The 25,814-nt window shown below is 49.8% G+C and overlaps 1 protein-coding gene across 5 annotated transcripts in view; it reads left to right on the top strand.

Moving 5' to 3' along the window:
- The window catches only part of ST3GAL3 (ST3 beta-galactoside alpha-2,3-sialyltransferase 3), a 134,049-nt gene that overhangs the window by 32,731 nt on the left and 75,504 nt on the right, over positions 1-25,814 (top strand). The window contains exons 3-5 of one of the 5 annotated variants that reach the window (XM_072649158.1): positions 12,364-12,411; positions 14,552-14,686; positions 25,413-25,455. In XM_072649158.1, the coding sequence (XP_072505259.1) occupies positions 12,364-12,411; positions 14,552-14,686; positions 25,413-25,455 (226 nt within the window). Of the gene's footprint in view, positions 1-12,363; positions 12,412-14,551; positions 14,691-25,412; positions 25,456-25,814 lie in introns of all 5 variants that reach the window. The other 4 variants (XM_072649159.1, XM_072649162.1, XM_072649160.1 and 1 more) reach the window with 4 other exon arrangements.

The raw sequence follows: 25,814 nt of genomic DNA on the forward strand, positions 1-25,814 counted from the left end.
CATACTGGAGGTAATCAATAAGAGAAGGCATTAGCATTAAGGAGGACAGGGAAGCCAGGAGGGGGAGATGAGGAGGGAGGACATGCCAGGTAGGGGCACAGCCAGGGAAAGCAGCCAGAGTCATGGAAGGTCTCTTGGGGGTCTCTTTCCAGGAGTAGCCAGGAGGTCAATGTTACTAGAGTTTGGAGCACTTGGGGGTTGGGGAGGGGTAGAATGTGAGAAGCCTGGAAAGTTAGCAAGGGGCTGAGTTGTAAAGAAATTTTTATGGTTTTTGATCCTAGAGGTGCTAGGCAGTCCCTCAAGTTCATTAAGAAGGGGGCCCTGGAGGAAGATCACTGCCTGAACTTAACCCCTTCCAGACCTGGAGCTCAGGTCCCTTAGTTCTAGGCTTGTAGAGTTTGGGGAGCAAGTGTTTGCCCTCTCTGTGACCTTAATTCATTAGACCCCTCGGTTCAGGATTGGAAAGCCCACCCTTGGCCTGAAGCTGTCATCCCTTCCCTCCTTCATGCCTGCCCAGTGCCCAAAGACATCAGCAGGGATGTTCATTGTGGTGGCTTTAGACCTTCTTCTCACTGTTTCTGGGTCTGCCTCTTTGAGGCCAAGGAGAATGAGGCTGTGCCCTCCTGCACAGGGCAGCCCCTTCTCTACCTGGAGAAGGCCCCATCCTGGGCCCTTCTTGGTCTGCCAGCCATTCTACAATGTGGTTGACCTGATGGTGCCTTCCCAAGGGTGAGGTCCAGACATGAGCAACATGTTCCATGTGCAGAGGGAAGGGTCTCCTGCCCCATGTTCCTGTTTGTCACCTGCGGGGAGCAGCTTCTTCCCTTTGGAGTCCTCCTCGTTGGAAGCCCTGCCTCCCTTCTCCCCATCACTTCTTTGGCTAGCTTTTTGCTTTTTGTTTTTTGTTCTTGTAGCCCATCAGTGTTTTTTCAGATACTCAGAGTTACGTTTCCTGTTGGGGATCTTTCCTTTTACATTGTGGTAGTTATTACTAATATTCTTCTGGGTCTGCTAATTGCATTCTGCAACCTAAAACTCTCTACCCCTGCCTTTCACCTTTCCTCTCTGCATCAGTTCACATAAGTCTTCCCATGCTTCTCTGAATTCCTCATGTTAATTTTTTTCATGCCACACAGTAATATCTAATTACATTCATTTTGGTTAGTCATTTCTCAGTCCGATAAACACCCATTTTTCTTTCCAGTTCTTTAATTTCACAGAACACTGCTTCAAATATTTTGGTGAGTCTGTCTGACCTTGGTTTCTGTCTGACTTCCTTGGGAATATATGTTCGATAATATAATCTCTGGACCAGTGGGTTTGGATAGGATAGTCACGTTCTTGCAGAGTTCCAAGCTGATGTCAAGAATGATTGGGTCATTGCTTAGATCCACCAACTGTGTGTGCCTCAGTGTTCCTGTCTTTCCAACACTTTTGTCATTCTGGTCAATTTGCAGGGTTTGAGGTAAAACCTCAGAGTTGGTTTAAATGGTCATTTCTAGGATGCAGTTCTTTTTTAAAAATTATTTGTTTATAACTTTGTTGAAGAATGACTCTAGGCTTTTTTTACACATATGTGTATGTTCCTATATACATATTTCTGTGTCATTATGCTATGTATATCTTGACTATCAGACTTTTATCAGTAAATTTTAATTCTAATATTTTATCACTTTCCAGTTTCTCTTCTCCTTCTGTCTTCCTTGACTTTATTCATGCAAAAGCTTTTTAACTTTATACAATGGAATTTGCCTCTTCTGTGTTTTGTAACTGCCTCCTCTTTTTAGTTAAGCGTTCTCTCCCTTAGCTAGTTATAAAAGATGTCTCATCTCATTCTCTTTCTCTTTGTAAAGTTATTTTCTATTTCTAATGTCACTGTCATCTCCCTCACCCTTCCTGACAGCCATTCCATATGACAATATTTTTTGGAGAAGAAAAAGAGAAGGAAAAAAGTCAGTGCAAAAGTCCAGAAAGCTGTGTCATGTGTAACACCTGTGGGCCCTTCCACTTCCACAAAGGGGTAGGTTAGGGTTATCTTCTCCTGTCTCTTCACTTGATTGTTCTAATTTTGTTACATTCACTTGTGATGTTTGGTGTGATGTCAGTGTTCTACATTTCCATTGTTGTGATCACAACACATGTGGATATGCTTTGGGTTCTGCTTACACCACTCTGCAGCAGCTCACGTAGCTCTTCCCCTGCTTCTCTGGAGTCTTCATACTCATCATTTCTTACAGGGCAGTAATATTCCATTCCATTCATACCCCACCATTTGTGCAGCCATTCTCCAGGGGATGGATATCTATTTTGTTCCTAATTCTTAGCTGTCACAGAAAGTGCTGCTGTAAATATTGTAAGCTATATGGGGACTTTTTTCTCATCAGTGACTTTTTCAGAGTATAAATTTAGTAACGGAGTTTCAACTTCAAAGGATATGGGTATTTCATTCATTTTGTATGTATAATTCAGAATTGCTTTCCAAAATGGTTGTACCATTTCACAGCTCCACCAACAGTGTTAGGGGCACTGTGGATAGAGCATCAGTCCTGGAGTAAGGAGAACTGGAGTTCCAATTTGGCCTTAGACCCTCATCAGCTGTGTGACTCTGGGCAGGCCACTTAACCCTGATTGCCTCCAAAAAAATAGAACAAAGCAAAAGAAAAAATACTCCCTCCCGCACACATTGTATCAGAATGTCTATCTCATTTTCTTCTTCTTCTTCTTCTTTTTTTAAATGCTGTCGCCTTTTCTATTCAGACTATGTCACCATTTTAAGATGGTGTAAGATGTTGGTCTAAGCCTAATTTCTGCCAGACTGCTTTCTAGTTTTCCATCCGTTTTTGTCAAAGAAGGGAGTCCTCCTATTTATCAAATACTAGACCAGCGTTTTCTTGCTGCTCTCTCTTGTTTACGTAGTCTGTTCCATGATGGAGTTCCTTTTCAGTTCCTGTTTTTGTTTTTAACCCCGTACTAGCTAGTTTTATTGGCTACTGCTTTATAATATAATTTAAGGTCTGGTAATGCTGTACTGTCTGCAATCATACTTTCCCCTCAGTCTTTCCCTTGGGATTCCAGGCCTTTTGTTCATGCCAATGATTTTTGTTCTTTTTTTTTTTCTCAAACATTCCCTCACTAGGTACTGCTTCAAGTGTGGCCTAATGTGTTCCTCATTAGCCCTGCAAGCCCTGAGGCTTTGTGGCTTTCCTTTTTCTGTGCTCAGAAAATATCCCATGCTGATTTTGTCAGGAATCAAAGTGAGTCCCTCAGTCCGTAGTTCACTGAGACCATCTTTTCTCCCTCTCTGAAAGCTGGAGCAGCCCATGGCCTTCTCTTATTCTGTGGCAGCTCTTTCATTCCCTGTGATCTCCAGAGAGCCCTGCCAGGGACGTGGCAAACCCAACCAGGAGGCCCCTCTTCCCTACCTGCAGTTGAACAGAGGGATGAATCCACTTGGCTCTCTCTCCCCCTGCCTGTCACCCCTCCTGTCTGTGTGGGGCATTTGGTTCAGAACAAATCCATGCTCAGATGGAGGCCTGCTCAGATACTTGTGCTCTACCTTCTCTCAGGGCCAGGTGCTGCCCACACCTGGTCTCAGTTGGCTATTATGCGTTCTGAGCTTTTTTAAACATAGTCTATTCAAGTCAGAGAGTTTCATGTTGGAAGACTCTCCAAAAAAGAGAAAAACGGGGAGTGGGGAGAGAAACCATGGAGGCAGGGAGAGAGGAGAGAAGGGAAGCTAAGTGGTGCAATAAACAGAGTCAGGAAGACCTGAGTTCAAATCCAGCCTCAGGCACTTACTAGCTGTGTGACCCTGGGCAAGTCACTTGACCTGTTTGCCTCCATTTCCTCACCTGTAAAATGAGCTGGAGAAAGAAATGGCAAAGCACTCCAGCATCTTTGCCAAGAAAACTCCAAGTGGGGTCAAGAAGAGTCAGGCACAACCGAAATGACTGAACAACAACACGAGTGCTAGAGGCTGAAGGGGATCTGTCCATTCATCATTGTGGTGGAAGAACAGTCCGATAAGCAATAATGTCATTTTAACACAGTGTGCTTCTTTGGCTGCTTTGGTACGTGCTAGGTCTTTTACCTTTTGGGGTCTCTCAAGCTCAGGGGTTGCTGGGTCAGAAGCTTTTCTTACATTGTTCCAAATGGAAATTCACAACAGTTGGGCCCCAGCACAGCTCCATGACTGTGCCTCTGTGGCTCTGTCTTCTCAGACTCTCCGACAATGAAATCTCCCACCCCCTCAAATGCTCTTTCCCTCCCTTCTCTCTCCCTCGTGTCTTTCTTTCCCTGCCTTCCTCCTTCTGTCTCCCAGTCTCTTTTTCATCTCTCCTTCTCTCTTTGTTTCTCTATCTCTCTGCTTTTTAAAAAATCCTTTTTGGAGTGCCAAAGGGAGTGCCGTACACCCATTCCATCCTTTGAAGAGATCTGGACTGTGGAGAGAGGGGCCTCTTGGCTGGCCAGACTCATCCCTCCCTGTCTGGGCCTCCAGGGGACTTGCCTGTTTCTGAGATCCCCAAGGCTTTGGCCCAGAAACGCCACAAGGGGTCCTAAGTGTCATCCATTCATACAAAGGCACCCAAAGGAAAAACAAAATGCCTCTCTGTGTAGTAGCTAATCCTTTTATGAATGAAGTAATTTCTTTGCATGACTACCTGTGACTCTGATGTGGAGAGAGCTGCCTCCATGAAGGCCACTGCCTTTGGCTTCCTTGAGTGGTATGAATGCTTTTGTCCAGAGCTTTCTAGGGCTGCCCTCTGTCCGAGCAAGCCCTCACCACTGGTGAGTTCTGTTCTCCTGCCTCCTCTCCATAGTTATGCTCTCCTGGCTACACTCCCACATTCCTCTCCTAGGTTCTAGCCTCAATTTTAGCTCCCCCTCCTATACTGGCAGCCTAAACCCTGTGGAAATCAGTATGGTGCACAGCAGCTCATTTACAGAGCCCAGATGGAGAAGGATGGAAAGGAGGCACTTGGATTTTGGATTTGCTTGGGTGGCAGTGTCTGGCATGGGTTAGGCTGGTGGCCTCAGAAGTTTCTTCCATCTCTAGATCCAGTAGAGTGCTCGAGGCTCTCCATCTCCAGCCACTTGGCGTTTTCTCTGGCTGTGCCACACGCCTGGAATTCTTTCCCTCCTCATCTCTCCCTTCTGAGCTAAAATCCCACCTTTCACTGACAGTTTTTTCAATCTGTCTTAATTCTAATGCTTTCCCTTTCTAAATTGTTTCCTATTTATCCTGTCTGTAGCTTGTTTGTATGTAATCACGAGCACATTGTCTCCCCTGTTAGAGTAGGAGCTCCCTGAGGGCAGTAACTATCTCCATCTTTCTTCCTATCCCCAATGTTTAGCACAGTGTCACATGGTAGGTGCTTAATTAACTTGACTTGACTTAACTGTGAGTGCTCAGGATGTTTTGGGGCCAGTCTCCATCCTCTTCAGGGTAGCAGGGTGCCTACTCCTGCTGCCCAGTGATAACTCTCTCGGCTTAGAGGGGCTAATTTTTTCTTGGCAGCTCCTTCCTCTCTCACATTCCTTTGCCTCTTCCAGGTTTCAGGGTTTGGAGAGTCAACCCGAAGCTTCCATTAGCCATCACGAATGGCAAGGAGACACCTTCCTCTGCCCACAGGCCCCTCTGTCCATGGTATGCCCAGGGCACTAAGGGATCTGCCCTGGGCAGACTGCCCGAGGTGAGCCCAGACCAGCTGCTAAAAGGACCCAGCCCTGGCTTTATTCATAGGCTCTATAGAGAAGGAAAAAGCCACTTTAGAAACCAGAAACAGGAAACACCTGACTATAAAAATGATTTCCAATATCGGCTCAGTTTTCAGATGTAATAAACTACCCTTCAGTGCTACCCATTGAGGCCTGTGTGATCACTGGGAGAATGTGCCCAGCCCAGCCTGTAGCACCCTCCAACTAAGGTGACTGCCAGCAGGAAGCAGGGTACCTTGGGGTGTAGAGGCAGGAGCCCTGAATTTTTCATGTGGATAGTGGAGGCCAAACTCTTTTGATTGATTCCAGATCTCTTCTCAGAGGCTCTAGTGAGTCCCAAGGCTCAAAGCAATCAGCATGAAGCCGTCTGGAGGCTCTCCCCATTTGCGAGGATCTCCTGCCTTCACCTGGATTCGGGCCAGTTCTCCACCATGATCAGGACACTCAGTCACCTTCATCAGGCATGTGCCTGGCATGGGACCTGGCACAGAACTCACTAGACAACCTTCTGCTTTATGCCCCATTTGGTATCAGGAATTAGGGGGCATCCAAAAGAGTTTTCTGAGCTGTGAAGCCTTTTGAGGAATTTCAGATGGTTTGATGTGTTCCTTGGGGAGACACTGGGGCAGAACAGAGTCTGGGGGACAGAGGAGAACCAGGAAGGTGGCATGGCTTTTTAACATAGGCCTCGATTAATAAGCCCAGTGTGAACTTAGGTTGTCTGCCCCTTTCAGGCAGTTGTGGAACTGATCATAAGTTACTGTCCCTGTCCCTGTTCACACAGAGCCTGTTACTCTCATAGAGGTTTTTTAAACAGTGGAAAAGTGTGCATGTTAGTGACTGATCTTAGCTCAGCAGGATAGATCCTTTAGTCTGGTGATGGTAATAATTGGCATTTAAACACTTCCTTAGAATTCCCCAAGCCACTTGTTTGATTATGGCTGGTGTTGAGACATACTTTCCTCTCCTTGGCAGAGACATCTGGGTCTGAGATGAGTGCATAGTATGGCTCAGGCTTGGTGTCGCTGCATTATTCTTTGTTACAAGGGATGGTGGTGGGTGAAATATAGTAGGAAGTGATTGATTAAAAAAACAAAGGCATAAGTAAAGCTTTGAAGCCTTCCACAGGATGGCTCTCACCTACCTTTCTAGTCCTGTTTTAAATGGCTCCCCTTCCCAAAATCTCCTAGTCAAACTGGCTTGTTGGCTGTTCCCTGTGCTTATTACATCTCCCAGCTAGGTGCTGCAGTGGATAGAGCACCAGTGCAAGAGTCAGGAGGACCTGAGTTCAGATCTCACCTCAGACACTTGACACTCACTAGTTGTGTGACCTTGGGCAAGTCACTTAACCCCAGTTGCCTCAACTGGATCATCTCCAGTCATCCTGATGAATATCTGGTCACTGGATTCAGATGGCTCTGGAGGAGAACTGAGGCTGGTGACCTGTACAGCCCTCCCTCACTCAAAACAAAGTCAAGTGCAAGACATATCATCATTTCTCTGATGGTGTGGTCTTCTTTGGCAATGAAGGACAAACACACACACACACACACACACACACACACACACACACACACACACACACATCTCCCACCTCCATACCTTTGCCCAAGCTCTACCATTTCTGAACTACCTTCCCTCCTCCCTTCTGTCCCTTAGAATCCCCAGCTTCCTTTAAAGCACAGTCGAGGCGCCCTCCTCTGAGAGACTTTCCCCAATTCTCCCCAGCAGGCTTCCCTTTTATTGCTTTGAGTGTTCTTTGTGCCACCTTCCTCCTGGTCTTGTTGCATCCTCTCTGAAGGACATATTTTGCCCTTATCTTAATTTCTCATTCCTGGCACATATAGGTGCTTAACAGCTGTTTGTTAAGTTGAACTGAACTTACAAAAAGGAAAAGATCAGTGGCTACCAGCTTTTTCAAAGGTACATTTTTGGAGTAATAGTATAATTGATTTTTTCCAAGTGTTTGGTATTTTGAAAAAAAAATGGGAGAGTTGGTATATATGTAGGTAGATGTTGATGTGTTCTCTGTATCAGTAAGGGCCAAAATCTTTCCCAGACCATCAGCATCTTCCTGTCTTTCAGATACAATGTATATCGGTATCTTAGCGTGCTCATGTGTGTCGAGCACGGCTCTCCTCTATGTGCATTTGGTCTAAATGGCTCCTTTTCTTTGTGCCATTTGTACTCTGCTTTGTAAACTCAACCCCCCCCACCCTCCCCCCCGCCCCAAGACCTGTGATCTCAGGGTCCAGATGTCCTTTTCTGTGGTTCTAATCAACCAGTAAACATTTATCAAGCACCCTACGCTGTGCCAGGCACTGTGCTAAGTGCTGGGGATACGGAGAGGCAAAAAACCAACCCCTGCCCTCAGGGAGCACACAGCCTGAGGGAAGAGCTGACAAATGAATGGTTCTTCTGTCCTTGATAGAGAAAAGTTGGTTATGATAATCTTTGCAGATCTTTTCCATTTTCTTCTGTTGTTAGTCCTTCCTTTTCCAACCTTGAATGTCCTTGAGATGACTTTGCCCATTTGGATCTCTTGTCAGAGTTTCTTCAAGTTGGTTTTACTCTACACTGCTTCTCTGCTCTACCAGATAATGAATGTGTATGATTGTAATAGTAATGGAGAGGTGCATTGTGGGTGTCTGTAGGCTCTGCCATAAGGCAGTACAGGAGTCAAGGTTGTCATCAAGAGAATATATGTTGAAAGTGGGTGATAGGCTGGTAATATAGCAAGGGCCAGGAATAACAAGACAGCCCAAGGAGGCAGCTGGGTGGTACAGTGAAGAGAGGGCTGTCCTTGGAACCAGGAAAACCTGAGTTTAAATGCAGACCCAGACCTTGCTCACTGTGTGACCCTGGGCAAGTCACTTTGCTCCTCTAAAGCTCAGTTTCCTTCTCCATAAACTGGGAATAAGAACAGCGTTAACCTTACTGGGTTGTTATGAGGATCAAATGAGACAACACAAACCTTAGAACACTATGTAAAATACTGGTGCCCTCTCAGGGTAAAGAGAAATTGAGGCCTCTAGAACTTTGAGTGGCCCCACACACCTGGAGTGAACTTTGGGGAGGACATCATGCAGGGCACACTTGAATCAGTGAGATCCCAGAGTCTTCACCTGGACATCTTTCTCTCCTTCAGCCCAGCTGTCCTCCGTGTCTGCCTGTTCTAGACCAGCTGGTTCTTTCACCTGTCTTTGTCCTCTTCCATGCCATGTCTGGAATGGCTCCTTTTAGCTCCTGTACCTGGGCAGCAAAGTCTGTGACTTTGGAAACAAGCCATTCTTTCAGCCATTGTCAGCAGTGTAAGCTGAGTGCTCAGTTCTCTCTGGACTGGAAGGAGGGGGGCACCCAGCACCTGCTCAGCTCTAGCTATGTGGGTCCAGAAAGACTTTTTAAACAAGTGCTTCCTGCTTTTATATTGTATGTGTATTTAAAACATAATCTCTCCTTTAAAGAAAGGAACTGTGTTGGAGCTGTTGGAACATGGTGGTCTTGGAGCCTCATTAGTTTTCCACATTAAAGAAATAGCATCCAAAAAGCTAGAATGGAATGTTAACCCACAGGCCGACAGAATCAGCATCTGAAAAAATCTTGACATTGGGTTGGACTGAATAAGATGAAATTTAATGGGGATAAATGTCAAGGCATATACTTGGGTTCAAACAATCAGCTTCAGTGGGATAGGATGGGGTGATGTGCCTAAGATAGGAATTCTGTGAAAAGCAACTGATTTTTATCCCAATGAACTACAAGATCAGTAGGAGTAAAGAGCATGATATTACAGCAAACTCCCCCCCCCCCCCCCAAACGAATACAGTCTTTGGTTTTATAATGAGAGGAGGAGGGAAATCGCTAACTCGTTAAGACAATAGTGATGGAAAATAGAATTTATTTCAGTTCATTCCAACAATCATTTCTGAAGCTCCTACACAATACAAGCACCAGACTCTGTGCTAGATGCCGAGAATACAAAACAAAAAGAGCTCCTCCATTCCCAGAGCTACAGTCTGTAGTTATCATCTTGTAGCTTAAAATGTAGACTTGACAGACTCTTGGTCAGCGATGGAGTGCACCTGGAAAAATGTAAAGCCCGAAGTCTTGCAAATCTGATCCACAAGGCTTTAAGCTGAAGAGGAAGGAGGGGGGGTGCGGGGTTTGGTAAATAGACAAAGACTTATCCCATAGAGACCAGTGATGGTGTAGGACAAAGGAGAGACATAGAGATACTTTTCTCTTCTTTCCTTCCTTCATTTATTCATTCATGTAACTGATATTAGTTAAGTACGTTCTGCATGTGTAGCACACTGCGTTCATTGCTGGAGGTAAATTACAAAGCAAAACAAACCTGTTCCTGCCCTGCAGGGGCTTATAATGAGGACTGAATTCCCACACGAGATAGCCTCCACAAGAAGGCCCTCCTCCATTTCCTTTCCTCTCATTCTCTTCTTAACTCTCTGCAGTCTGGCTTCTGACTGGCAGTCTGGCATCATTCAACCCAATCCACCCTCTCCCAAGTTACCAGTTAGCTCTCCATGGTAGATTCGAATGACCTTTTCTCTATCCTTATCCTTCTTGATCATCCTCATATTCTGGATACACTCTTCTTTCTGGGTTTTTATGACCCTGCTCTTTCCTGGTTCCCCTGCTCTTTTCTCCTTTGTTAGATCTTCATCTGGGCCCTAACTACCAACTGTAGGTGTCCCCCAGGGCCCTGTCCTGGACCCTCTTCTCTTCTTCCTCTGTATTATTTCACTGGGTGGTCTCCATCTCTCTTGGATTCAATGATCATCTCTCTGCTGGTGATTCTCAAATCTACTTCTCTGGTCCTAACCTCTCTGCTGACCTCCAGACTCACGTCTCCACCTCCACCTTGAACTAGATGTTCTGTAGACATTTTAAACAACATGTCCAAAACTGAACTTATATTCCCCTCCCAATCCCTCCGTTCTTCTCAGCCTCCTTGTTATCATGGAGAGTATCACCACTCTCCCAGTTTCTCAAGCCCACAACCTAGGTGTTGTTCTTGACTTATCACTTCCCATATCCAGTCTGTTGCCAAGGTCTAGCACTTATACCTTCTCAATATCTCTTATATTGCCTGCCATTTCTTCTTTGACATTGCCACCCTCTGGTGTGGGCCTTTCTCTCTTTACACCTGGACTATTGCCAGAATCTGCTGATGAGCTTCTCTTCACCAAGCCTCTCCCCAGCCCAGTCCATCCTTTACTCTACTGTCACAGTGATCTTCCTAACATGAAGGTCCGACCATGTCACCCCCCCCTCCCCCATAAAGTGCTGTGGCTCCCTGTTACCTCCAGGATCAAAGTTAAAATGCTCCCTTTGACATTTCAAATCCTTCATCACTTTCCTTCCTGATCTTTTCAGTCTTCCCACGAGTTCTCCTTTCCATCTGCCAGTGACACTGTCTCCTGGCTATTCCTCCAACAGGACACTCCATCTCTGGGCTCTGAGCATTTTCTCTGGCTGTTCCTCATGGCTGGAATGTTCTCATGTCATCTCTGCCTCCTGGGTTACCTGGAGTTCCTCATGTCCCAACCAAAATCCCTCCTACAAGAACCCTTTCCTGATCTGCCCTAAAGGTAGGGTCTTCCCTCTGTTGATCATCTCCAATTTATCTTTCCTGCAGCTTGTTTTACAAAGTGGTTTGTATATTGTCTACCCCATTGAGTTCCTCTGAGTAGGACTGTCTAGCACATAGTTGGTGCTTAATAAATTCTGGTTGACTTGACCAGTACCCAACACAACCCCTGGCACATGGTGGGTGCTTAATCAATACTTTTCCTATCTTCCCTTGCCATGTAGAGGAGGGATCAGATTTGTTCTGGACAGATCCAGGCTGAAAACTTTGTACATTTCTGTTTAATAGAAGGAGAAGCTTTCTAATAGTTGGCACTGTCTACCAAGTGCTGTGGGTGAGGAGAACCTAGGAACTCAGTGAGATCTAAGCATAAACTAGCTGACTTCTCCATCTGTGGTTGATGAGATCCTTGCCTGGGCTGGGGGTGGGGGCCTGGATGTCCTTATTGATCTGTAGTTCTGTGGTTCTAGAATAGCCATCATTGATGACTTGTGTCCTTCCCCCTCCCTCGTGTGCACACCTGTTGCTGAACTAGGTCACTGGGGAGAAGCCGTGGTTCCTGTCGTCAGGGATCTTGTAGTTTTGGTCCAGAAACCTGGAATCTCCATGAAAGCTGCATAACCATAGGGTGTTAAGGGATTATCTGCTGAGTGTTTGGCAGTGGGCAGATAGAGTCTGCTATCCATCTCTGAGGAGAGGCGGACCTGCCTGGGAGTGGGGCATAGGGGAAGCCGGCTGACTGCCTCCCTCCTGGGGCCATGACTGAAGTTTCCTCCCCAATCACAGGTAGCCCCTGTCTGCTGAACTACTGAACTTAGCCCTTCATACAGAGCAGCTCAGCAGTGCCCCAGACAAAGGCTGGGCTGTCTACCCTGGGCTCCACATGGGTATGTGCTTGACCTGGGAGATGTATGCTGAAGCTGGGTACCTGCTTTGAGGCTGGTGCCAGGCATCATTCTGTGCTCTCGGGGGTGGGGGTGGGCTGAGAAGCCCACCAAAAAAGGCAAAAGCCGTGAACTTGTCCTCTTGTGTTGCAGATTCAGGGGCTCTTACCTTTGACTCCGTTGGACAGACACTAGGCTCAGGTACAATCCCTTTCCCCTTCTCTTCCCTCTGTGGCCCAAGGCTTGTTTCTGTCCAGGGTGGGTCTTGATGGCCATGTTGGGAGGCAGAGGCAGGTGAGATGAGGAGATGCAGCGTGACTAGAGCAGGGTCTGCTGAGCCTTGGTGAAGCTGGGCAGGACCACTGCTCCCCTCTGGCTGGCCTTTAGGGCCCCAGAGAGGTTAGTGAGTGGCAGAGAGGGCAGCTTGTTATCCTCAGGGCTTGGTGTGGACCATGCCCCGTGTGCCTGTGTGGGCCTTCTGGAGTTTTACTGGTGCCTGCTGTTAGCAGGACTTGGGTAGATGGTTCATGGAAAGCTGCATTCATTCCCCAACTACCTTGGGTAGGCAGGAGATGGTGAGCAGGCCTAGGGCCTAGACCAAAGTGGTCTCAGCATCCCCCATGGGCAGAGTTGGGAAGATCTGGCAGCCATGTGCTCTCAGAGGGCCAACCAGGCCAGTCTTGGCCCTGCAAGGGAGCGGGCAGCCTGAGGGATCCTCTGCTGTCCAATGTGGATACACACATGTCCATGGGTGCCCTCTTCCTCCACTCCAGCCAGGGCTCAGCATGTGTTTTTTTCTCTCTGGCTCTGGGCTGGCTAGGCTCTCCTAGCCAAGCCAGGGATTGAGGCGGGAGAGGCCTTCCTTTAGGTGGTCCTTCCTTTAGACCTCAGAGGGCTGGCATTGCCCCTTGTATATTTGGACACTTGCTTAGTGGTGAGTCTCCAGGAGTGGGCCTAGTTTGAGCTGTGCCCTTCTCGAAAGGGAAGCCAAAGCTTGAATTTCTGTGTCTCAGGTCTCAGCTTTGGCTTGTTGGAAGGGCTTGTGCCCAGACCATATCCTGCCAAGGCAGTGAATGAGGCTGGAGGCTAGTGAAGAGTTTGGGGACTCTTGGTTAGTGCCTTGCCAGAATTTCCCCTTTAGTCATAACTGAATATGTCACTGAGACCTTCCTTAGGCTCAGGAATGACATAAGCCAGAGAAGGCAGTATCAGGGCAGAGGGTGAGCCCTTTCTGGCTGGCCCAGCCTCTGCCCCTTTTAGGGTCACCCCTTGCTTGTCCAGTGTTCTTTGCTCCAGGAGTGGGTAGGTGGAGATCCTTGGGCCTCCTTGGTTCCTAGGGGCCCTGCTGCTTCCAGGCCTAGATTCCCTTCCAGGACACCAAGGGGGCTGGGCCCTCAGAATTGTTCCCTGGTGGTTTCAGCTGCTTCTCTCCTGACAGAGACCTGGCTCTGGCCTAGTCCTTTAGCCCTCCTCAGGGGGAGTATGGCTCACTTACTCTCCTCTCAGAAAGGAAAATCCCTGGTTGACTTGGTGAAGGTTAGGAGCTATCTCTCCCCTGCCCCAGAGTTGATAGTGAGTGTGCTGCCTTCCAACATGGTGCCTCTGTTGGGCCAATAGCCCTGTCTAACTGCCATGCTTATCTCCTCAGGCCTCTGGCTTCCTAACTCCCCCTTGTACCTCATGCTGCCTTCTGCTTGCTGCACAAACTGTGGCCTGTGCTCATGCCTCAGCAGTCTTGGCCAGAGACAGGGCGGGAGGGGAGGTGGGACAGTACCCTCACTGAGGGTGGCTGAGACCCTTCCTGGTTCTGGCCTACTTTGAAATGAGTTGGGGTCTGTCACTGGAGGGATCAGATGCCTTTTCTGCAGAGCTTGGACACCTTAGCATTCTCTTCATACCTTGCCATTTCCTTTGGGCCTGGCTCCTGGCCCATGGAAGCCTTGTGTAATGTCCAGGAACATCATGGAAGCTTATCTGTTCATACAGAGCCCATATCAGGGGGCAAATGAACAGGGTCTGCTGATGTTCTTGGGAGCCTGATACTCTGCTACAGTGGGAGGGACTGGTGGTGGCTGCCCTGGGGCTCCTCCTGGGCAGCCCCTGCTGAAGGGAGGCTCTCTGGGGTCCCCAAGTAGTGCTCGACACAGCTGGCCTTCTCCATGTTAGAGGCTGCTGCCAGTGGCATTGGAGGAAGAGAGCACCCATCTCATCCCTCCTGTGGTTCCTGTAGCCACCTTCACAGGTCCCAGGAGGATGTTAAAAGGTCTGTTTTTGGGGCCTCCTGGCATGGAACAAGATGCTGGACCTTCCCTACTGAGGGAAAGCTTTCATTGTCAAACAGGAAGGAGAGAGAGGAACAATGTGGTCCTTGACTTTTTGTCTCCGCTGCCCTCAGGCCTTGCTGTGGACTCAGGACAATCCAGAACCCAGAAAGAGATGATCGATGCCCGGGCCGCCCAGGGCCCAGCCCAGCTCAGTAGGTGTGGCCCCCAAGGGGACCTTTTGGTTTTTTTAAGCTCTGACTGTGCTCCTCCCCTCCCTTCCCTGTCCCTCTAGCTCTGGCTGGCAGTGCCCTGGGGGAGTCACTCTGTAAGACCCATCCCTGCTTGTGTGGGGCTGGTAGGTGCTGCTCTCTGAAGGCCCAGTCCCCTCCACTGTCTCCCTTCCCATGGTGTGGCCAGACATGCGGCAGGTGTTCAGGGAAGGTGTGAGATATGGTGTTGGGACAGGTAGAGGGTGTTGTGATGCCTGTCTGGGAGGTCCCTGCCTGCAGAGTGGCCCAGAAGGCTCCCCAGCATTGAGCTTGCTGAGTGGGGTTGGGCAGGGGTATTGCAGAGGAGCCGCTAGGCCTCCCTGGTGCAGTTGCTCATTATGCTGGTACTGTCCAGGTTCAATAGCTGGGTCCACTTATTTGTAAAGGTCAGGGAATTTTCACACCTAGTTTGTCAAATTGCTTTCCCCCCTCCTGTGATTAATTGGTCAAACTTTGTCATTTATCTCCAAGCCTGGAGACCAAGTAGAAGAGGCTTGATGTTTGGCAGCCTCCCTTTGGGCCTTCACTGCCCCCCTGCCCCAGCCTGTGGCTTCTCTGACAGCAGTTTCTCTTGTGTTCTTTGGCATCCCTGGTGCTCTGATCAAAGACATTCCCTCCTTCCGGGGTCATCCCTCCCTAACAAGGCTTCATTTTATTGGTTCTGGACTCCTCCTCAGAAGGGAAGGAGGCTGCCAGGCCATCCACCCTCCATGCCACCATTCACCCTTCTATATACACTAGCTGGCCTCTGGGCCCCCAAATGAAAGGAGGGCAGGGTGGCCCTGAGAGCTAGGTGTCCTTGAGATGTAAGATACAGCTCCTTTCTAGGAAGGAGGCTCACCTCTGAACTCACCTGGAGCCCGAGGGATCCTGGGAGGGGCCTGAGACCAAAGAGGGGGGTCAGGCTTTTCTCACATTCTCTGTCCCATCCCCTGGGAGGGGGGCACCCACCACCCCCACCCCCAGCCCAGAGTAGATCTAGGGAGAAATGTGCAAAGATTTTTAAAAAAGCCTTATCCTTGTGCAGTAAGAGCTGCTGTGCCCCATCACACTGGTCACACTTCCAGGTCGGGCCAGTAGACGTTTATTACATGCATGTGGTGTACCCGGACTGTGCTAAGTGTGGGGGATACCAGAGGAAAACAAAAAGCTGGCCATGCCCTGGGGGAGGGCACAGTCTAATGCAGGAGATGGCACATGCAGATAGCTGGGCACAGACAAGCTCTGGCAGGGGAAGGGCCGACCCTAAAGCTGGGGCCAAAGGGCTTGTTGGACGAGATGGAGTTTAGCTGAAGTGTGAATGGAAGCAAAGGCTTTGTGGAGAACATAGTGCATGGCCATCTCTGCGTATTCCCCTGCTCCTTTTTCATCCCCAAAGAGCCTGGCCACCATGGCTTTCTCAGGCCTAGTACCACTCCAGTGCACTCTGGCCCGATTTGGGGCATCAGCCCATCTTGAGGGACTGCTGTAGAGAATTCTACCTACTTCATTGTCCTTGTTACCACAGAATATTGAGCCCCGCTCCATGCCAGGACATGCCACACCCACACTGACCCTGAAGCTGAAGTGAGCAGGGGAGAACAGCATTGGGGAACAGGGGCTCCTCCTCAAGTTCAGACTCCCAGAGCTCTTTGGGACACACACTTACCTTTGGGCCTTCATCAGCTTCAGAAATTATAGCCTGAAGGCAGCTAGGTGGCAGGGATGGAACATATCCCAGAGTCAGAAGGCCCTGAGTTCAGATGTGATCTCAGACACTTACTAGCTGTGTGACCTTGGGCAAGTCACTTCACCTGGACTACTTCAAAAAGAAAAAGAAAGGAAACCTCAGCTGTAGGAGAGCCTTATTATTTCTTCTGGTTCAAGTTTTCCTTAGTTCCCAAAACCTGGAGCTGGGAGTGATCCCAGACATCATCCATCACTCTCATTTAGCAGGTGAGGAATCAGTAACCCAGGAATGTTTCATGGTCCCCAGGCTATAAAGATTGAAGGTGGTGGGCCCCAGGGCAGTTATCTCTCCCCCCCTTGACCTTGGAGTCACACGATGTCATATAATGCTAGGTGTCCTATCCATCCTTGGTCTGACATCCTTACCAGGCTTCCAGACTTCTAAGGGGGAGGAGCTTCTCAACTGGGCTTGTAAGCCTTGCTGGAGCTCCTTGGGACCCCCAGCTCTGCTGTCTTGGTCAAAGAAGATAAGTCTCCTCCCCTTCCCATGCTTGTCCTTCTGTTGTCAGCAGTGACAGGAATTGGGGAGGCTGGCATTGCTGGAGCATGTGGGGTACACACCTGCCTGATGTGGTTCTCAGGCTGAAGAGCTTCACATGAACTTGGGCTCCCCCCAGCCCAGCTTTGCACCCATTCTATGTTCTGGACGGCTCTCATGGCTGGCATTCCTCTGTCTGTCTCTGTGTCTCTGTGCCTCTCTCTCTGTGTCTCTGTCCATCTCTTGGCATTACATGACTATAACCACTAGTGGTTTCAGCCGTATTCCTTCCCAAAATTGTCTGTCATCCCACCCCCTGAGAAGCTGGATGACCCTTTGTCAGGAGCAGTATACTGGGAATTCCTTTAGCTTTTTTTTTTTTCTTTTTTTTTGCCATCCTCAGCTCATTAGCTAGCTAGTGGCGCAGTGGGCCTGAGTCAGGAAGACCTGAGTTCAAATGTGACCTTAGATACTCAATTAGCTGAATGATCCTGAGCAGGTCACTTAACCTGTTTGCCTTGGTTTCCTCAGCTGTAAAATGGGAATAATAAAGCACCAATCTCCCAGTGTTGTTGGGAAGACCAAATGAAATATTTGTAAAGCGCTTAGCGCAGTGTCTGACACGTAGAAGGCACTTAGTACTTACTTGTTCCCTTTCCCCGCCCCTTCCAATCCCTCTATGCTCAGTCTGTGAAAGTTACTGTTATCATAGAGCCCATCACCATCTTTAGTATGGAAGACTTTTTTCAAATGCCTTCCTGAAATGTAGGTAAATCATATCCAGTCCATATTCATATTCCCCTCTTCTGTGACTTTGATAACCCTGTCAGAAAAGAAAATGAGATTGGTCTGGCAAGACATGTCCTTGATGAAGGCAGGCTGATTCTTTGTAGTCACTGCTTCCTTTTTGAATTTCCTTGAGTCAGCCTTTTAATGAGATATTCTAGAGGTTTCCTGTAGAAGGTATCAACTGAGCTGGGGCTTAAAGGAAGCCAGGAGCCAGAGGTGAGGAAGGGGAACATTCCACCAGTCAGGGAAAGCACCTCAAGTCTGGAGATAAGGGATCTTATTTCAGGAACTGCCAGAGGCCAGCGTCACTGGATCCCAGAGCATGGGGGGAGGAGTCATATAAGGGTGTAAGACGGAAAAAGTGGGAGTGGGGCAGGTCAGGAAGGTCTTTGAACGCCAAACAGGACTTTGCATTTGATCAAAAGCCACTGGAGTTTATTGAATAGGAGAGTGACAAGGTCAGACCTAACAAAGGTCGATTGGACTTCTTTCTGAGTGGATGCTGGATTAGACTGCAGAGACTTAGGGCAGGCAGAGCCCCTCCCCTCCCCATTCCCTTTCCCCCAGCAGTTTTTAGTGGTCCAGGCAGGAGGTGATGAGGGCCTGCACCGAGGGGGTCAGTGGAGAGAAGGAGTGTATTCCAGAAATGTGGTAAAGGTGACATTGACAGTAAGAGGTAGAGAGGAATCCAGACTGACTCTTGGGTTACAGGAAGACCCAGCAGAGGATACTGGAAAGGAGTGATCAGATAGGCAGGAGAGAGTCGGGAGAGGAGCCAGCCTGGGTGCCTTTGGGCTCCCCCTCTCTGCAGTCAGAGTTCAAGCCTTGGCATTGGGGAGACCAGGGTTCTAATCCTTTCTCTGATGTCTCTCAGCTGTGTCCCTCCCTCGATGAATGTTGGTTTCCTCATCTGCTCAGTGCGGATGGTGGTCTTTGTTGTACCTGCCTCCCAGTGGGGTAGTTGAACTCAGGAGACAAAGGCTTCGGGGCACTCTGTAGCCCCTGGCACAGTGTACCAATGTCTGCTGGGGACACTGTGATTCTTGCCTGTCGGCCCACCTCTGATGTGTTCTGGAAGATTGACAAGCTGGCCAGCATCCAGGGGAGGGAGGCCAGGCTGGGGAAAGGCACTGAGGCCCAAAGAGTTGAGGTTATTTAGTCTTCAGAAGGGAAAGTTCAGGAAGTCCTACTCTTTGTGTGTTCAAGTATTTGAGGGTCTGTTGGGGGAATAGGGATTAGCTTTCTTCTTCTTGGCCCCAGAGAGGCAGAACCAGGAGCTAAAAGGAAGCTGCAGAAAGGCAACTGAGGTTTCCGATCAGGAAGCGCTTCCTAATCGTGAGAGCCATCCCAGAGTGGAAGGGGCCTCCTCAGGAGGGAGTGGGCTCCCCTTACATTTTGGTACTGTTGAGCAGACTGGGAGTGCAATTGTTGATCCATTGTCAGGGAAAGCCTTCGGGGTGAGCAGCCTCACTCTACCAGGCCTGCAGGCTGGGAAGGGGGGGTGTCCCTGAGGACCTGGCCCTCTCTCTGAGGCTGCTAGCTGAAGTTTACCTGCTATGTTTCCTCAGGGAGCTGCTGTCCGGCTGTGAGGTTCTGGGGCACCCTGGTGCTGGACTGAGGGAAGACCTGAGGTAATGAGGCTGGCCTGGCCAGTCTCTACCCTCTCTGCCTACCTGCTGGGTGGTCCCCTAGGCTCTGCAACTCAAGACTAAACAGTTCTCCTTCACTGCCCACCAGCCGGACTGCTTTGGCCTCCTTACCAGGGGCCTGCTGGGGGGGTGGGGGTGGGCTCCTGCACAACTTCTTGTGTTTGGCCCCAGGCCTGGGAGGCTCTCTGCTGCTGGGCTGCCTGTCATGGGGCTCAGAGCCAGCTCCTGGGCTCTCAGGGAGCCACACTCCTTTGAGGAGTGCTGGTGTGTGCTCTGGCGGGTTGTGGAAGGCTCCAGACACCCTGTACTTTCCCCGGCTCCCTTTGCACAGCCACATCCTTGAAGGAACATCTGTATTCACTGTGTCTGCTGAATCTTTGTCCTCCTCATGGCTCCCCCTGGGTAGTCTGACCTCTGCTGGCCCAAGACTCTCCAGCAGTCCCTCCCTGCCCAGTTAGATGGCCTGTCTGTCTTCAGTCTTTTCCTTTTCCCCCATTCCCCCCTTGCTCTGGGCCCTGTTTTTTCGAACATCTCCCTGCCTGACCACCCCTCGTCCTCAGCCTTCTCCTGACCACTATGTGGGAGCTTTCCCCAGGCCTTGGTCCTGAACCCTCTCCTCTTCTCCTCCACTTTGGACTATCTCTCCTGGGGATTGCCATCATCTCCACGCTCCATAGATCAGCTCTGACTTCTCTCCTGAGCACCAATCCCTGTTACTTGCAGCCCAGGACATCTCACACTTGCCACAAGGATCAAATGAGAGAACGTTTGTAAAACGCTTAGGTAGCACGGTGTCAGGCACACAGTAGATGCCCATGGTCATCTCAAAGGCAGCCTGTCCTGAGAGCTCTGAGCTTCTTGGCCCTCACTCCCAAGGTTGCTGCCCTCCTTGTATCACCCCAGATGGGCCTGAGGGCAGCCTTCAGTGTCCTCATTCTCTCTCATTCCCATAGCTCATCAGCTGCTCGTCCTCCTTGCCAACACCTCTTGCCTCTGTTTTCTCTCCACTGCCAAGGCCACCACCCCAGCTAAGGCCCTCAGCTCTTGTCTCATGGCCTGGTCTATCCTCTATCTTCTCGGCAGTGGAGAAATCAGTGTTCTTAAAGCACAGATCTGATGGTGACATTCCTGCTCAGAAAACTTCTGAGGCTCCCTGGGGCCTCTAGGACAAAATGCCTTCGAGGCCCTGCCACCCCCCTCTCCCCTCTGGTGTCATACTGCTGTTCTTGACACGCTCTCTTCCATGGGCATGTGGTCCTACCTCCTGCCTTCCCTGCTCCTAGAATCCAGAGCTTCCCTCACAAGCCCAGTCCAGGTGCCACATCCTCTGGGAGACCTTTCGAGAGGCCTCTCTTTGCTCCTGACATTATTCAAAGAGTCCTTGAAATTACCTGGTACGTACTTTGTCTTTATTCATCTGTGGACATTGTACGTGGGGGCTGTGGTGCAGTGGAAGAAATGCTAGGTTCAAATCCCACCTCCTGCATTTACCAGCTTTGTGATCTGGTACCTCAAAGGATCCTGCTCTAAATCTGGGATGCAGGGGTGTCATCCCCCTCCCTTTCTAAGTGTGGGATGCAGCGGTGTTGCTTCCCCCCCCATCTCATTGTAAGTTCCTGGAGGGCAGGGGCTCCTTCATTTTTCCTCTGTGTCCCCAGCATTTTCCATGGTGTCCAGCACTCAACCATTGCTCTTTCAAAGGAGTTACATCATATACCTTCCAGTTTATAGTCTGCTCATGATTGCTGCCCTCTAGGGGGTCCGTTGGCAATGGGAGGGCCTGGAGCTGAGAGAGGGAGTATGGGAAAGAGCACACAGAGCCAAGGAGCCAGAAGAGAAGTGAGGGCCCCTGAGAAGCCAGCTGCAGGACTGGGGTTGGCTCGGATGTCACAACACAGGCAGGGTTGAGTGTGAGCCAGAAATGGCACGTGGCCTGGTGCCCCACACATTGCTCTCATACACCTACCTCCAGGCCAGGCTGGGGGAGAGGCAATGAGCCCAGGCCTGAGGCCTGCCCTCACGAGGCCTCTGGGCAGAGTGGCAGCAGGACATTTAGGGTTTCAGCATTGCCAGATTAGGGGGTAGGAAGCCTCTGGGGGACTGGCTCTTGGCCAGGACTGTGCCAAATCTTAAAGATCTTCCTGTCCTCAGAGAACTGGCATTCTTTTGGGGAGGATAATCTGCCTGCCATGACTACCTTCATTCAAGTCACAGCCTTGTGGCATGACCCTGGAGCCCTCCCAGCTGGAGGCATTTGCCCGTTGTATTTACTCTTGAGGTAGAGTTGGCTAACCATTTCCAATTCCATAGCACTTTCTTCAGTTCCATCCCTGATCCCCGTTCCCAGTGGTTCAACTCTTCACACCGACCTTGATTTGTCTGAGCTGTGCCCTCCCTCTCCTAGAGCTGCCCTGGGGAATCCTGGCAGAGGGATCCTGATTCTTCCTTCTAGCCTGAGCCTTCCTAATCCTGGGAGCTGCCCTTGGCCAGGAAATGCCAGCTCACGGGCTGATCATGTTTTAAGACATTACAAGGTCTCTCCTTGTGACAGCTGGAGATTAGTTCAAATGATTTCATTCCCTTTTTATAGATGTTGAAACTGAAACTTAGAGCAGTTAAGTAATTGGTCTCCGGTCACTGTGTGTTGCGTCTCAGAGACAACTCCCCCTCTGCCAGCTGTTCCTTATGGAGCCTCTTCTTGGGCATCATTGATGCTCTTTATTGTTTCCCCTCATTGCCACCCATTTCTTCAACTTCCTCTCTGACTATGTAGTGCAGAAAGAACAGCCATGCCCATCCCCCCTTGGCATCAGTGGCCACTTGCCTCCCTCCTCACAGTGCCCCACCCAGAGCCATGGTCTCCCCAGGTGCCTGAGCCTGGCTTTGTGAGTCTATCCTGAGTAATATCCTGAGTGATTTAGGTCATTATCCTCACCCATGTCTTGCTCCTCAGTTTCCCTTCAGAGCCTCTTCAGTCCAACTTGACTGCTCAGCCATCATGATCCATACAAGGCCAGAAGAAGGGGGAGGGGCTTCGTGTTGGCAGCCAGAAGCAGCACCAGAGACCATTCCACCTCCATTAGTACCGATTAAAGAATCTCAGGGCTCCAGCGGGTCTCAGGAATACCTTGTTTGGCTGGTCCCTGTTCAGGAATCTTCTGGGAGGCATATCCAGCAGGCAGGTGCTCTCTCCTTGCACACTTCTAGAGACAGAGAGCTCACTACTAGTTGGAGCAGCCCCTTCCATTCTGAGATTTCTGTCATTGTTGGGAAGTATGCCTCACCTGACCTCCAGAGGGGCAGAGCATGTCTGAGGCTTCTCCTCAGATCCTGTCTGCCAGGACAGTGCCATCAGGTGCTTCTGATGGTTACATGTTGTTGCTGCCCAGAGGGTGGCTGAGCTGGGACTTCTTCCAAGGAACCTGGACAGAGCTTGGGGCCCTTGTTGGCCAGCTCTGATGCCAGGGAGGTTTTTCCTGACCTTGCCATCCTGACTCCTCCCAGGGTCCCTATTCAGACTGTTACAGGACATGAAGTCTTGAGAGGGATCCTTGGGGCCCAGATGGAGAGCATGTGGATAGAGTCCTGAAGACCTGTAGACAATGGGTACTTGAGGACCTCTGTAGAAGAGGATGAGGAAGAAGAAAGCCACAAGAAGACAGGAGGAAATCTGAATGACCCATCTATTGGTCCCTTTGGGAACCCCCTACCTGCACTTGGCCATCGCAAGGAAAAATTAGGTCACATGATCCTCCATTGGGGATGGGAGTCGGCTGGGGTGTCTTGTTTGATTCATCCCCATGATGTCAGGGGTGTTAGGAATCACACAGACAGCAAATGACAGAGCAGGGACTTCAGTGGCCTCTTCCTGGCGCTTAGACTGGCCTCTTGAGTACCCCTTCTGTGATGAGCCCTAGATGAAGTGCAGCCTGTCTCCCAGACTTCCCATGATAGTCAGTCCTAGCCCAGCCTTCCTCCTCCAGGCCCCTCAGGGCACCTCATAGCAGTAGATCAAAGTTCTCTGTATTTCTCCAGGGTCACGAAGAGAGGAGTCCCTGGCAGCTTCTTTCTGAGAGTGGCTGTATGGTTTTCCTTTCTTGGAGATCCCTCTGACAGAGGCTGCAGTAACACAGAGTCTGAGAGCTGGAAGGAGGGACCCAAATGGTTTTTTTACCTTCCAACTCAAGGAATCTCTGGCAGAACTGGGCTCAGATCTGTGTGACTCCAGCCCAGCTCCCTGAACCTCAGTTTCCTTCTCTGTAAAATGAGGCCATTTGACTTGATATACTCTGTGGTCCTTTCCTGTGATGCTGATCTCTCCAGCCCCCAGGGGGTGGAAGGGAGCAGGGAGAGGCCTCCAGGCGCTGACGTCTTTTCAGCTGCAACCTCTGTGTAATATCAGCGAGGCAGGATGGGATGGAAAGTGAGGGAAGGGGAGGCCACACTGAAGCTGCTGAAAAGTGACAGTTTGCAGGAACACTTGTGTGGGAGCCAGAGATTTCTGCCCGTGGGAACTTGGTCCTCACAAATGGGAGAAGTTGGCTCCTCTCTGCTTTGGCTCTCTCCACCAGGAGAAAATCTCCAGGCTGCCAAGCACTGAAGAGAAAAGGTAAATGGAGACTGAGAACCTCCCCAAATGAAGGGCCCAGGAAGGCCAGGTTGCTGGACCAGGGCTGGCAGGCTAGCAGAGAGGATAGCTGAGGCTCCCTGGAATCCTTGGGGTTTTGGCGAGGAATGTGATTATTTCTGATGAGCCCTTATGGGAGGGTGGGCTGCTGGTAAACATTCAACAACCTGCTTTCCACAAAAACAAGACACTTCAAAGTTTAATCTGCAGTATTGCCATTTTCTCCATCACCTTAAGACCGTTAACAAAACAAACCAGGTCCTCCTCTGTAGGTCTGCTGGTTTCTGAGGTGTCAGCATTCATCCAACATTTAACAGTCATCCCTTCAATCTGACTCTGGCACACCCTTGATTGACAGGCATTGATTCTGAGCTTCCCTGTCTGCCTGGTGGCACTGTGTGCTAGACTCTGGGGATGTCACAAAGTGAAGCAAAAACAATCCCTGTCTTCGTGATCCTCACAGTCTGATGAGGAAGCCAGTGGGCAGACCATTAGGCACGTACGAGATGGGCCCCAGCCATCTTGGCCATCTAGACCCCTACCCCCAGGAGGCTGGAGCCCCACAAAATATGGCACAGTCAGGCAGGAGCAAGAGAAGCTAAGGATTGTGGGAATTTGGGCGATACTGAGGGAATGAAGGGAAAGGACATGGGCTCCATCGTCCATGGAGAGAAGTCTTGTTGCCAAGTGGTGATCAGCCTTTGCTCAGAGACCCCCAGTGAGAGAGAGCCTCCCATTCCTGAGGTAGCCCCTTCCACTCTGAGACAGCCCTGTGTGCCTAGAAACTTCCTGATGATCCAGCCTAAATCTTCCCCCTTCTGCCCTTGGGGACCAGGCAGAAAAAGGCTGCTTCCCTCTGCCATAAGACAATCCATCCTGTACTTGAACACAGCTCTCATTTCCCCCTGGGGGTGGGGGTGGGGGTGGAAGAAGGTGGAGAAGGGAGAGAAGGGGGTGAAGGTAGAGCCTTCTCTGGGCTCAGCACTCCCAGATCCTTCACTGGCCTGGTTTCCCTCCTCTGCACAATCTCCATTTGGTCAGTGCACTTTTTAAAATGTGCATGAGACATTGGCTGAGGCCTACCCAGAGCAAAGGACAGGGTAGTCATCACTTCCTTATATCTGAACTCTGCCCATTGAGATGTTTTCTGGTTGACTCTCATTGAACTTCCGTCCATTCAGACCCCTAGATTTCTTTCAGACAAATTTTCCTCTGACCACCTTGTGCACTTCACCTAGTTAAGCTGGGGCTTGATGACACCTGGGTGCTTGGTGGTTCTTCTGATCTGAGCTCTAGGATGGTGGGCTAGACTGACCAGACCCCTCTGCCCTTTGGACTGGGGGCTGCTGTAGGCTCTCAAGCCTGTGTGACACTTTCTTTTTCTGCTTTGTTTTTCAGAGTATGATCGATTGGGTTTTCTCCTGAAATTGGACTCAAAATTGTGAGTAACACAAGATGGGAGGATTTGTTCTAGTGGGGTATGAAAGGTGGTGTTTTCAATATCTCAGAGTCCTGTCTTTGACCTTGTGGGGGAGGGGAGGGCTGGAGACCTCAGTGAACATCTGCTCCCCATCTTGTTGCCCTCGGGGCCCAGGGAAGCACAGGATAGCTGGCAGTCTTGTGCCATGGCACAATACCACCAGGATTGCTGCTCAGTTACACAAAGACTCCAGCTTCTTCCAGCTCGCTCCTCTGCTCTGTTCCACCCCCTATCCCCCATGGCCCCCCCCCCCTTCCACCAGACCTTCTTTATCTGCTGTTGTTGTAGTGGGGAGTCAGTGCAGAGAAAAAAGCTACTGG

This window comes from Notamacropus eugenii, chromosome 2, assembly GCF_028372415.1.
Source record: "Notamacropus eugenii isolate mMacEug1 chromosome 2, mMacEug1.pri_v2, whole genome shotgun sequence".
NCBI classification, from domain to species: domain Eukaryota; kingdom Metazoa; phylum Chordata; class Mammalia; order Diprotodontia; family Macropodidae; genus Notamacropus; species Notamacropus eugenii.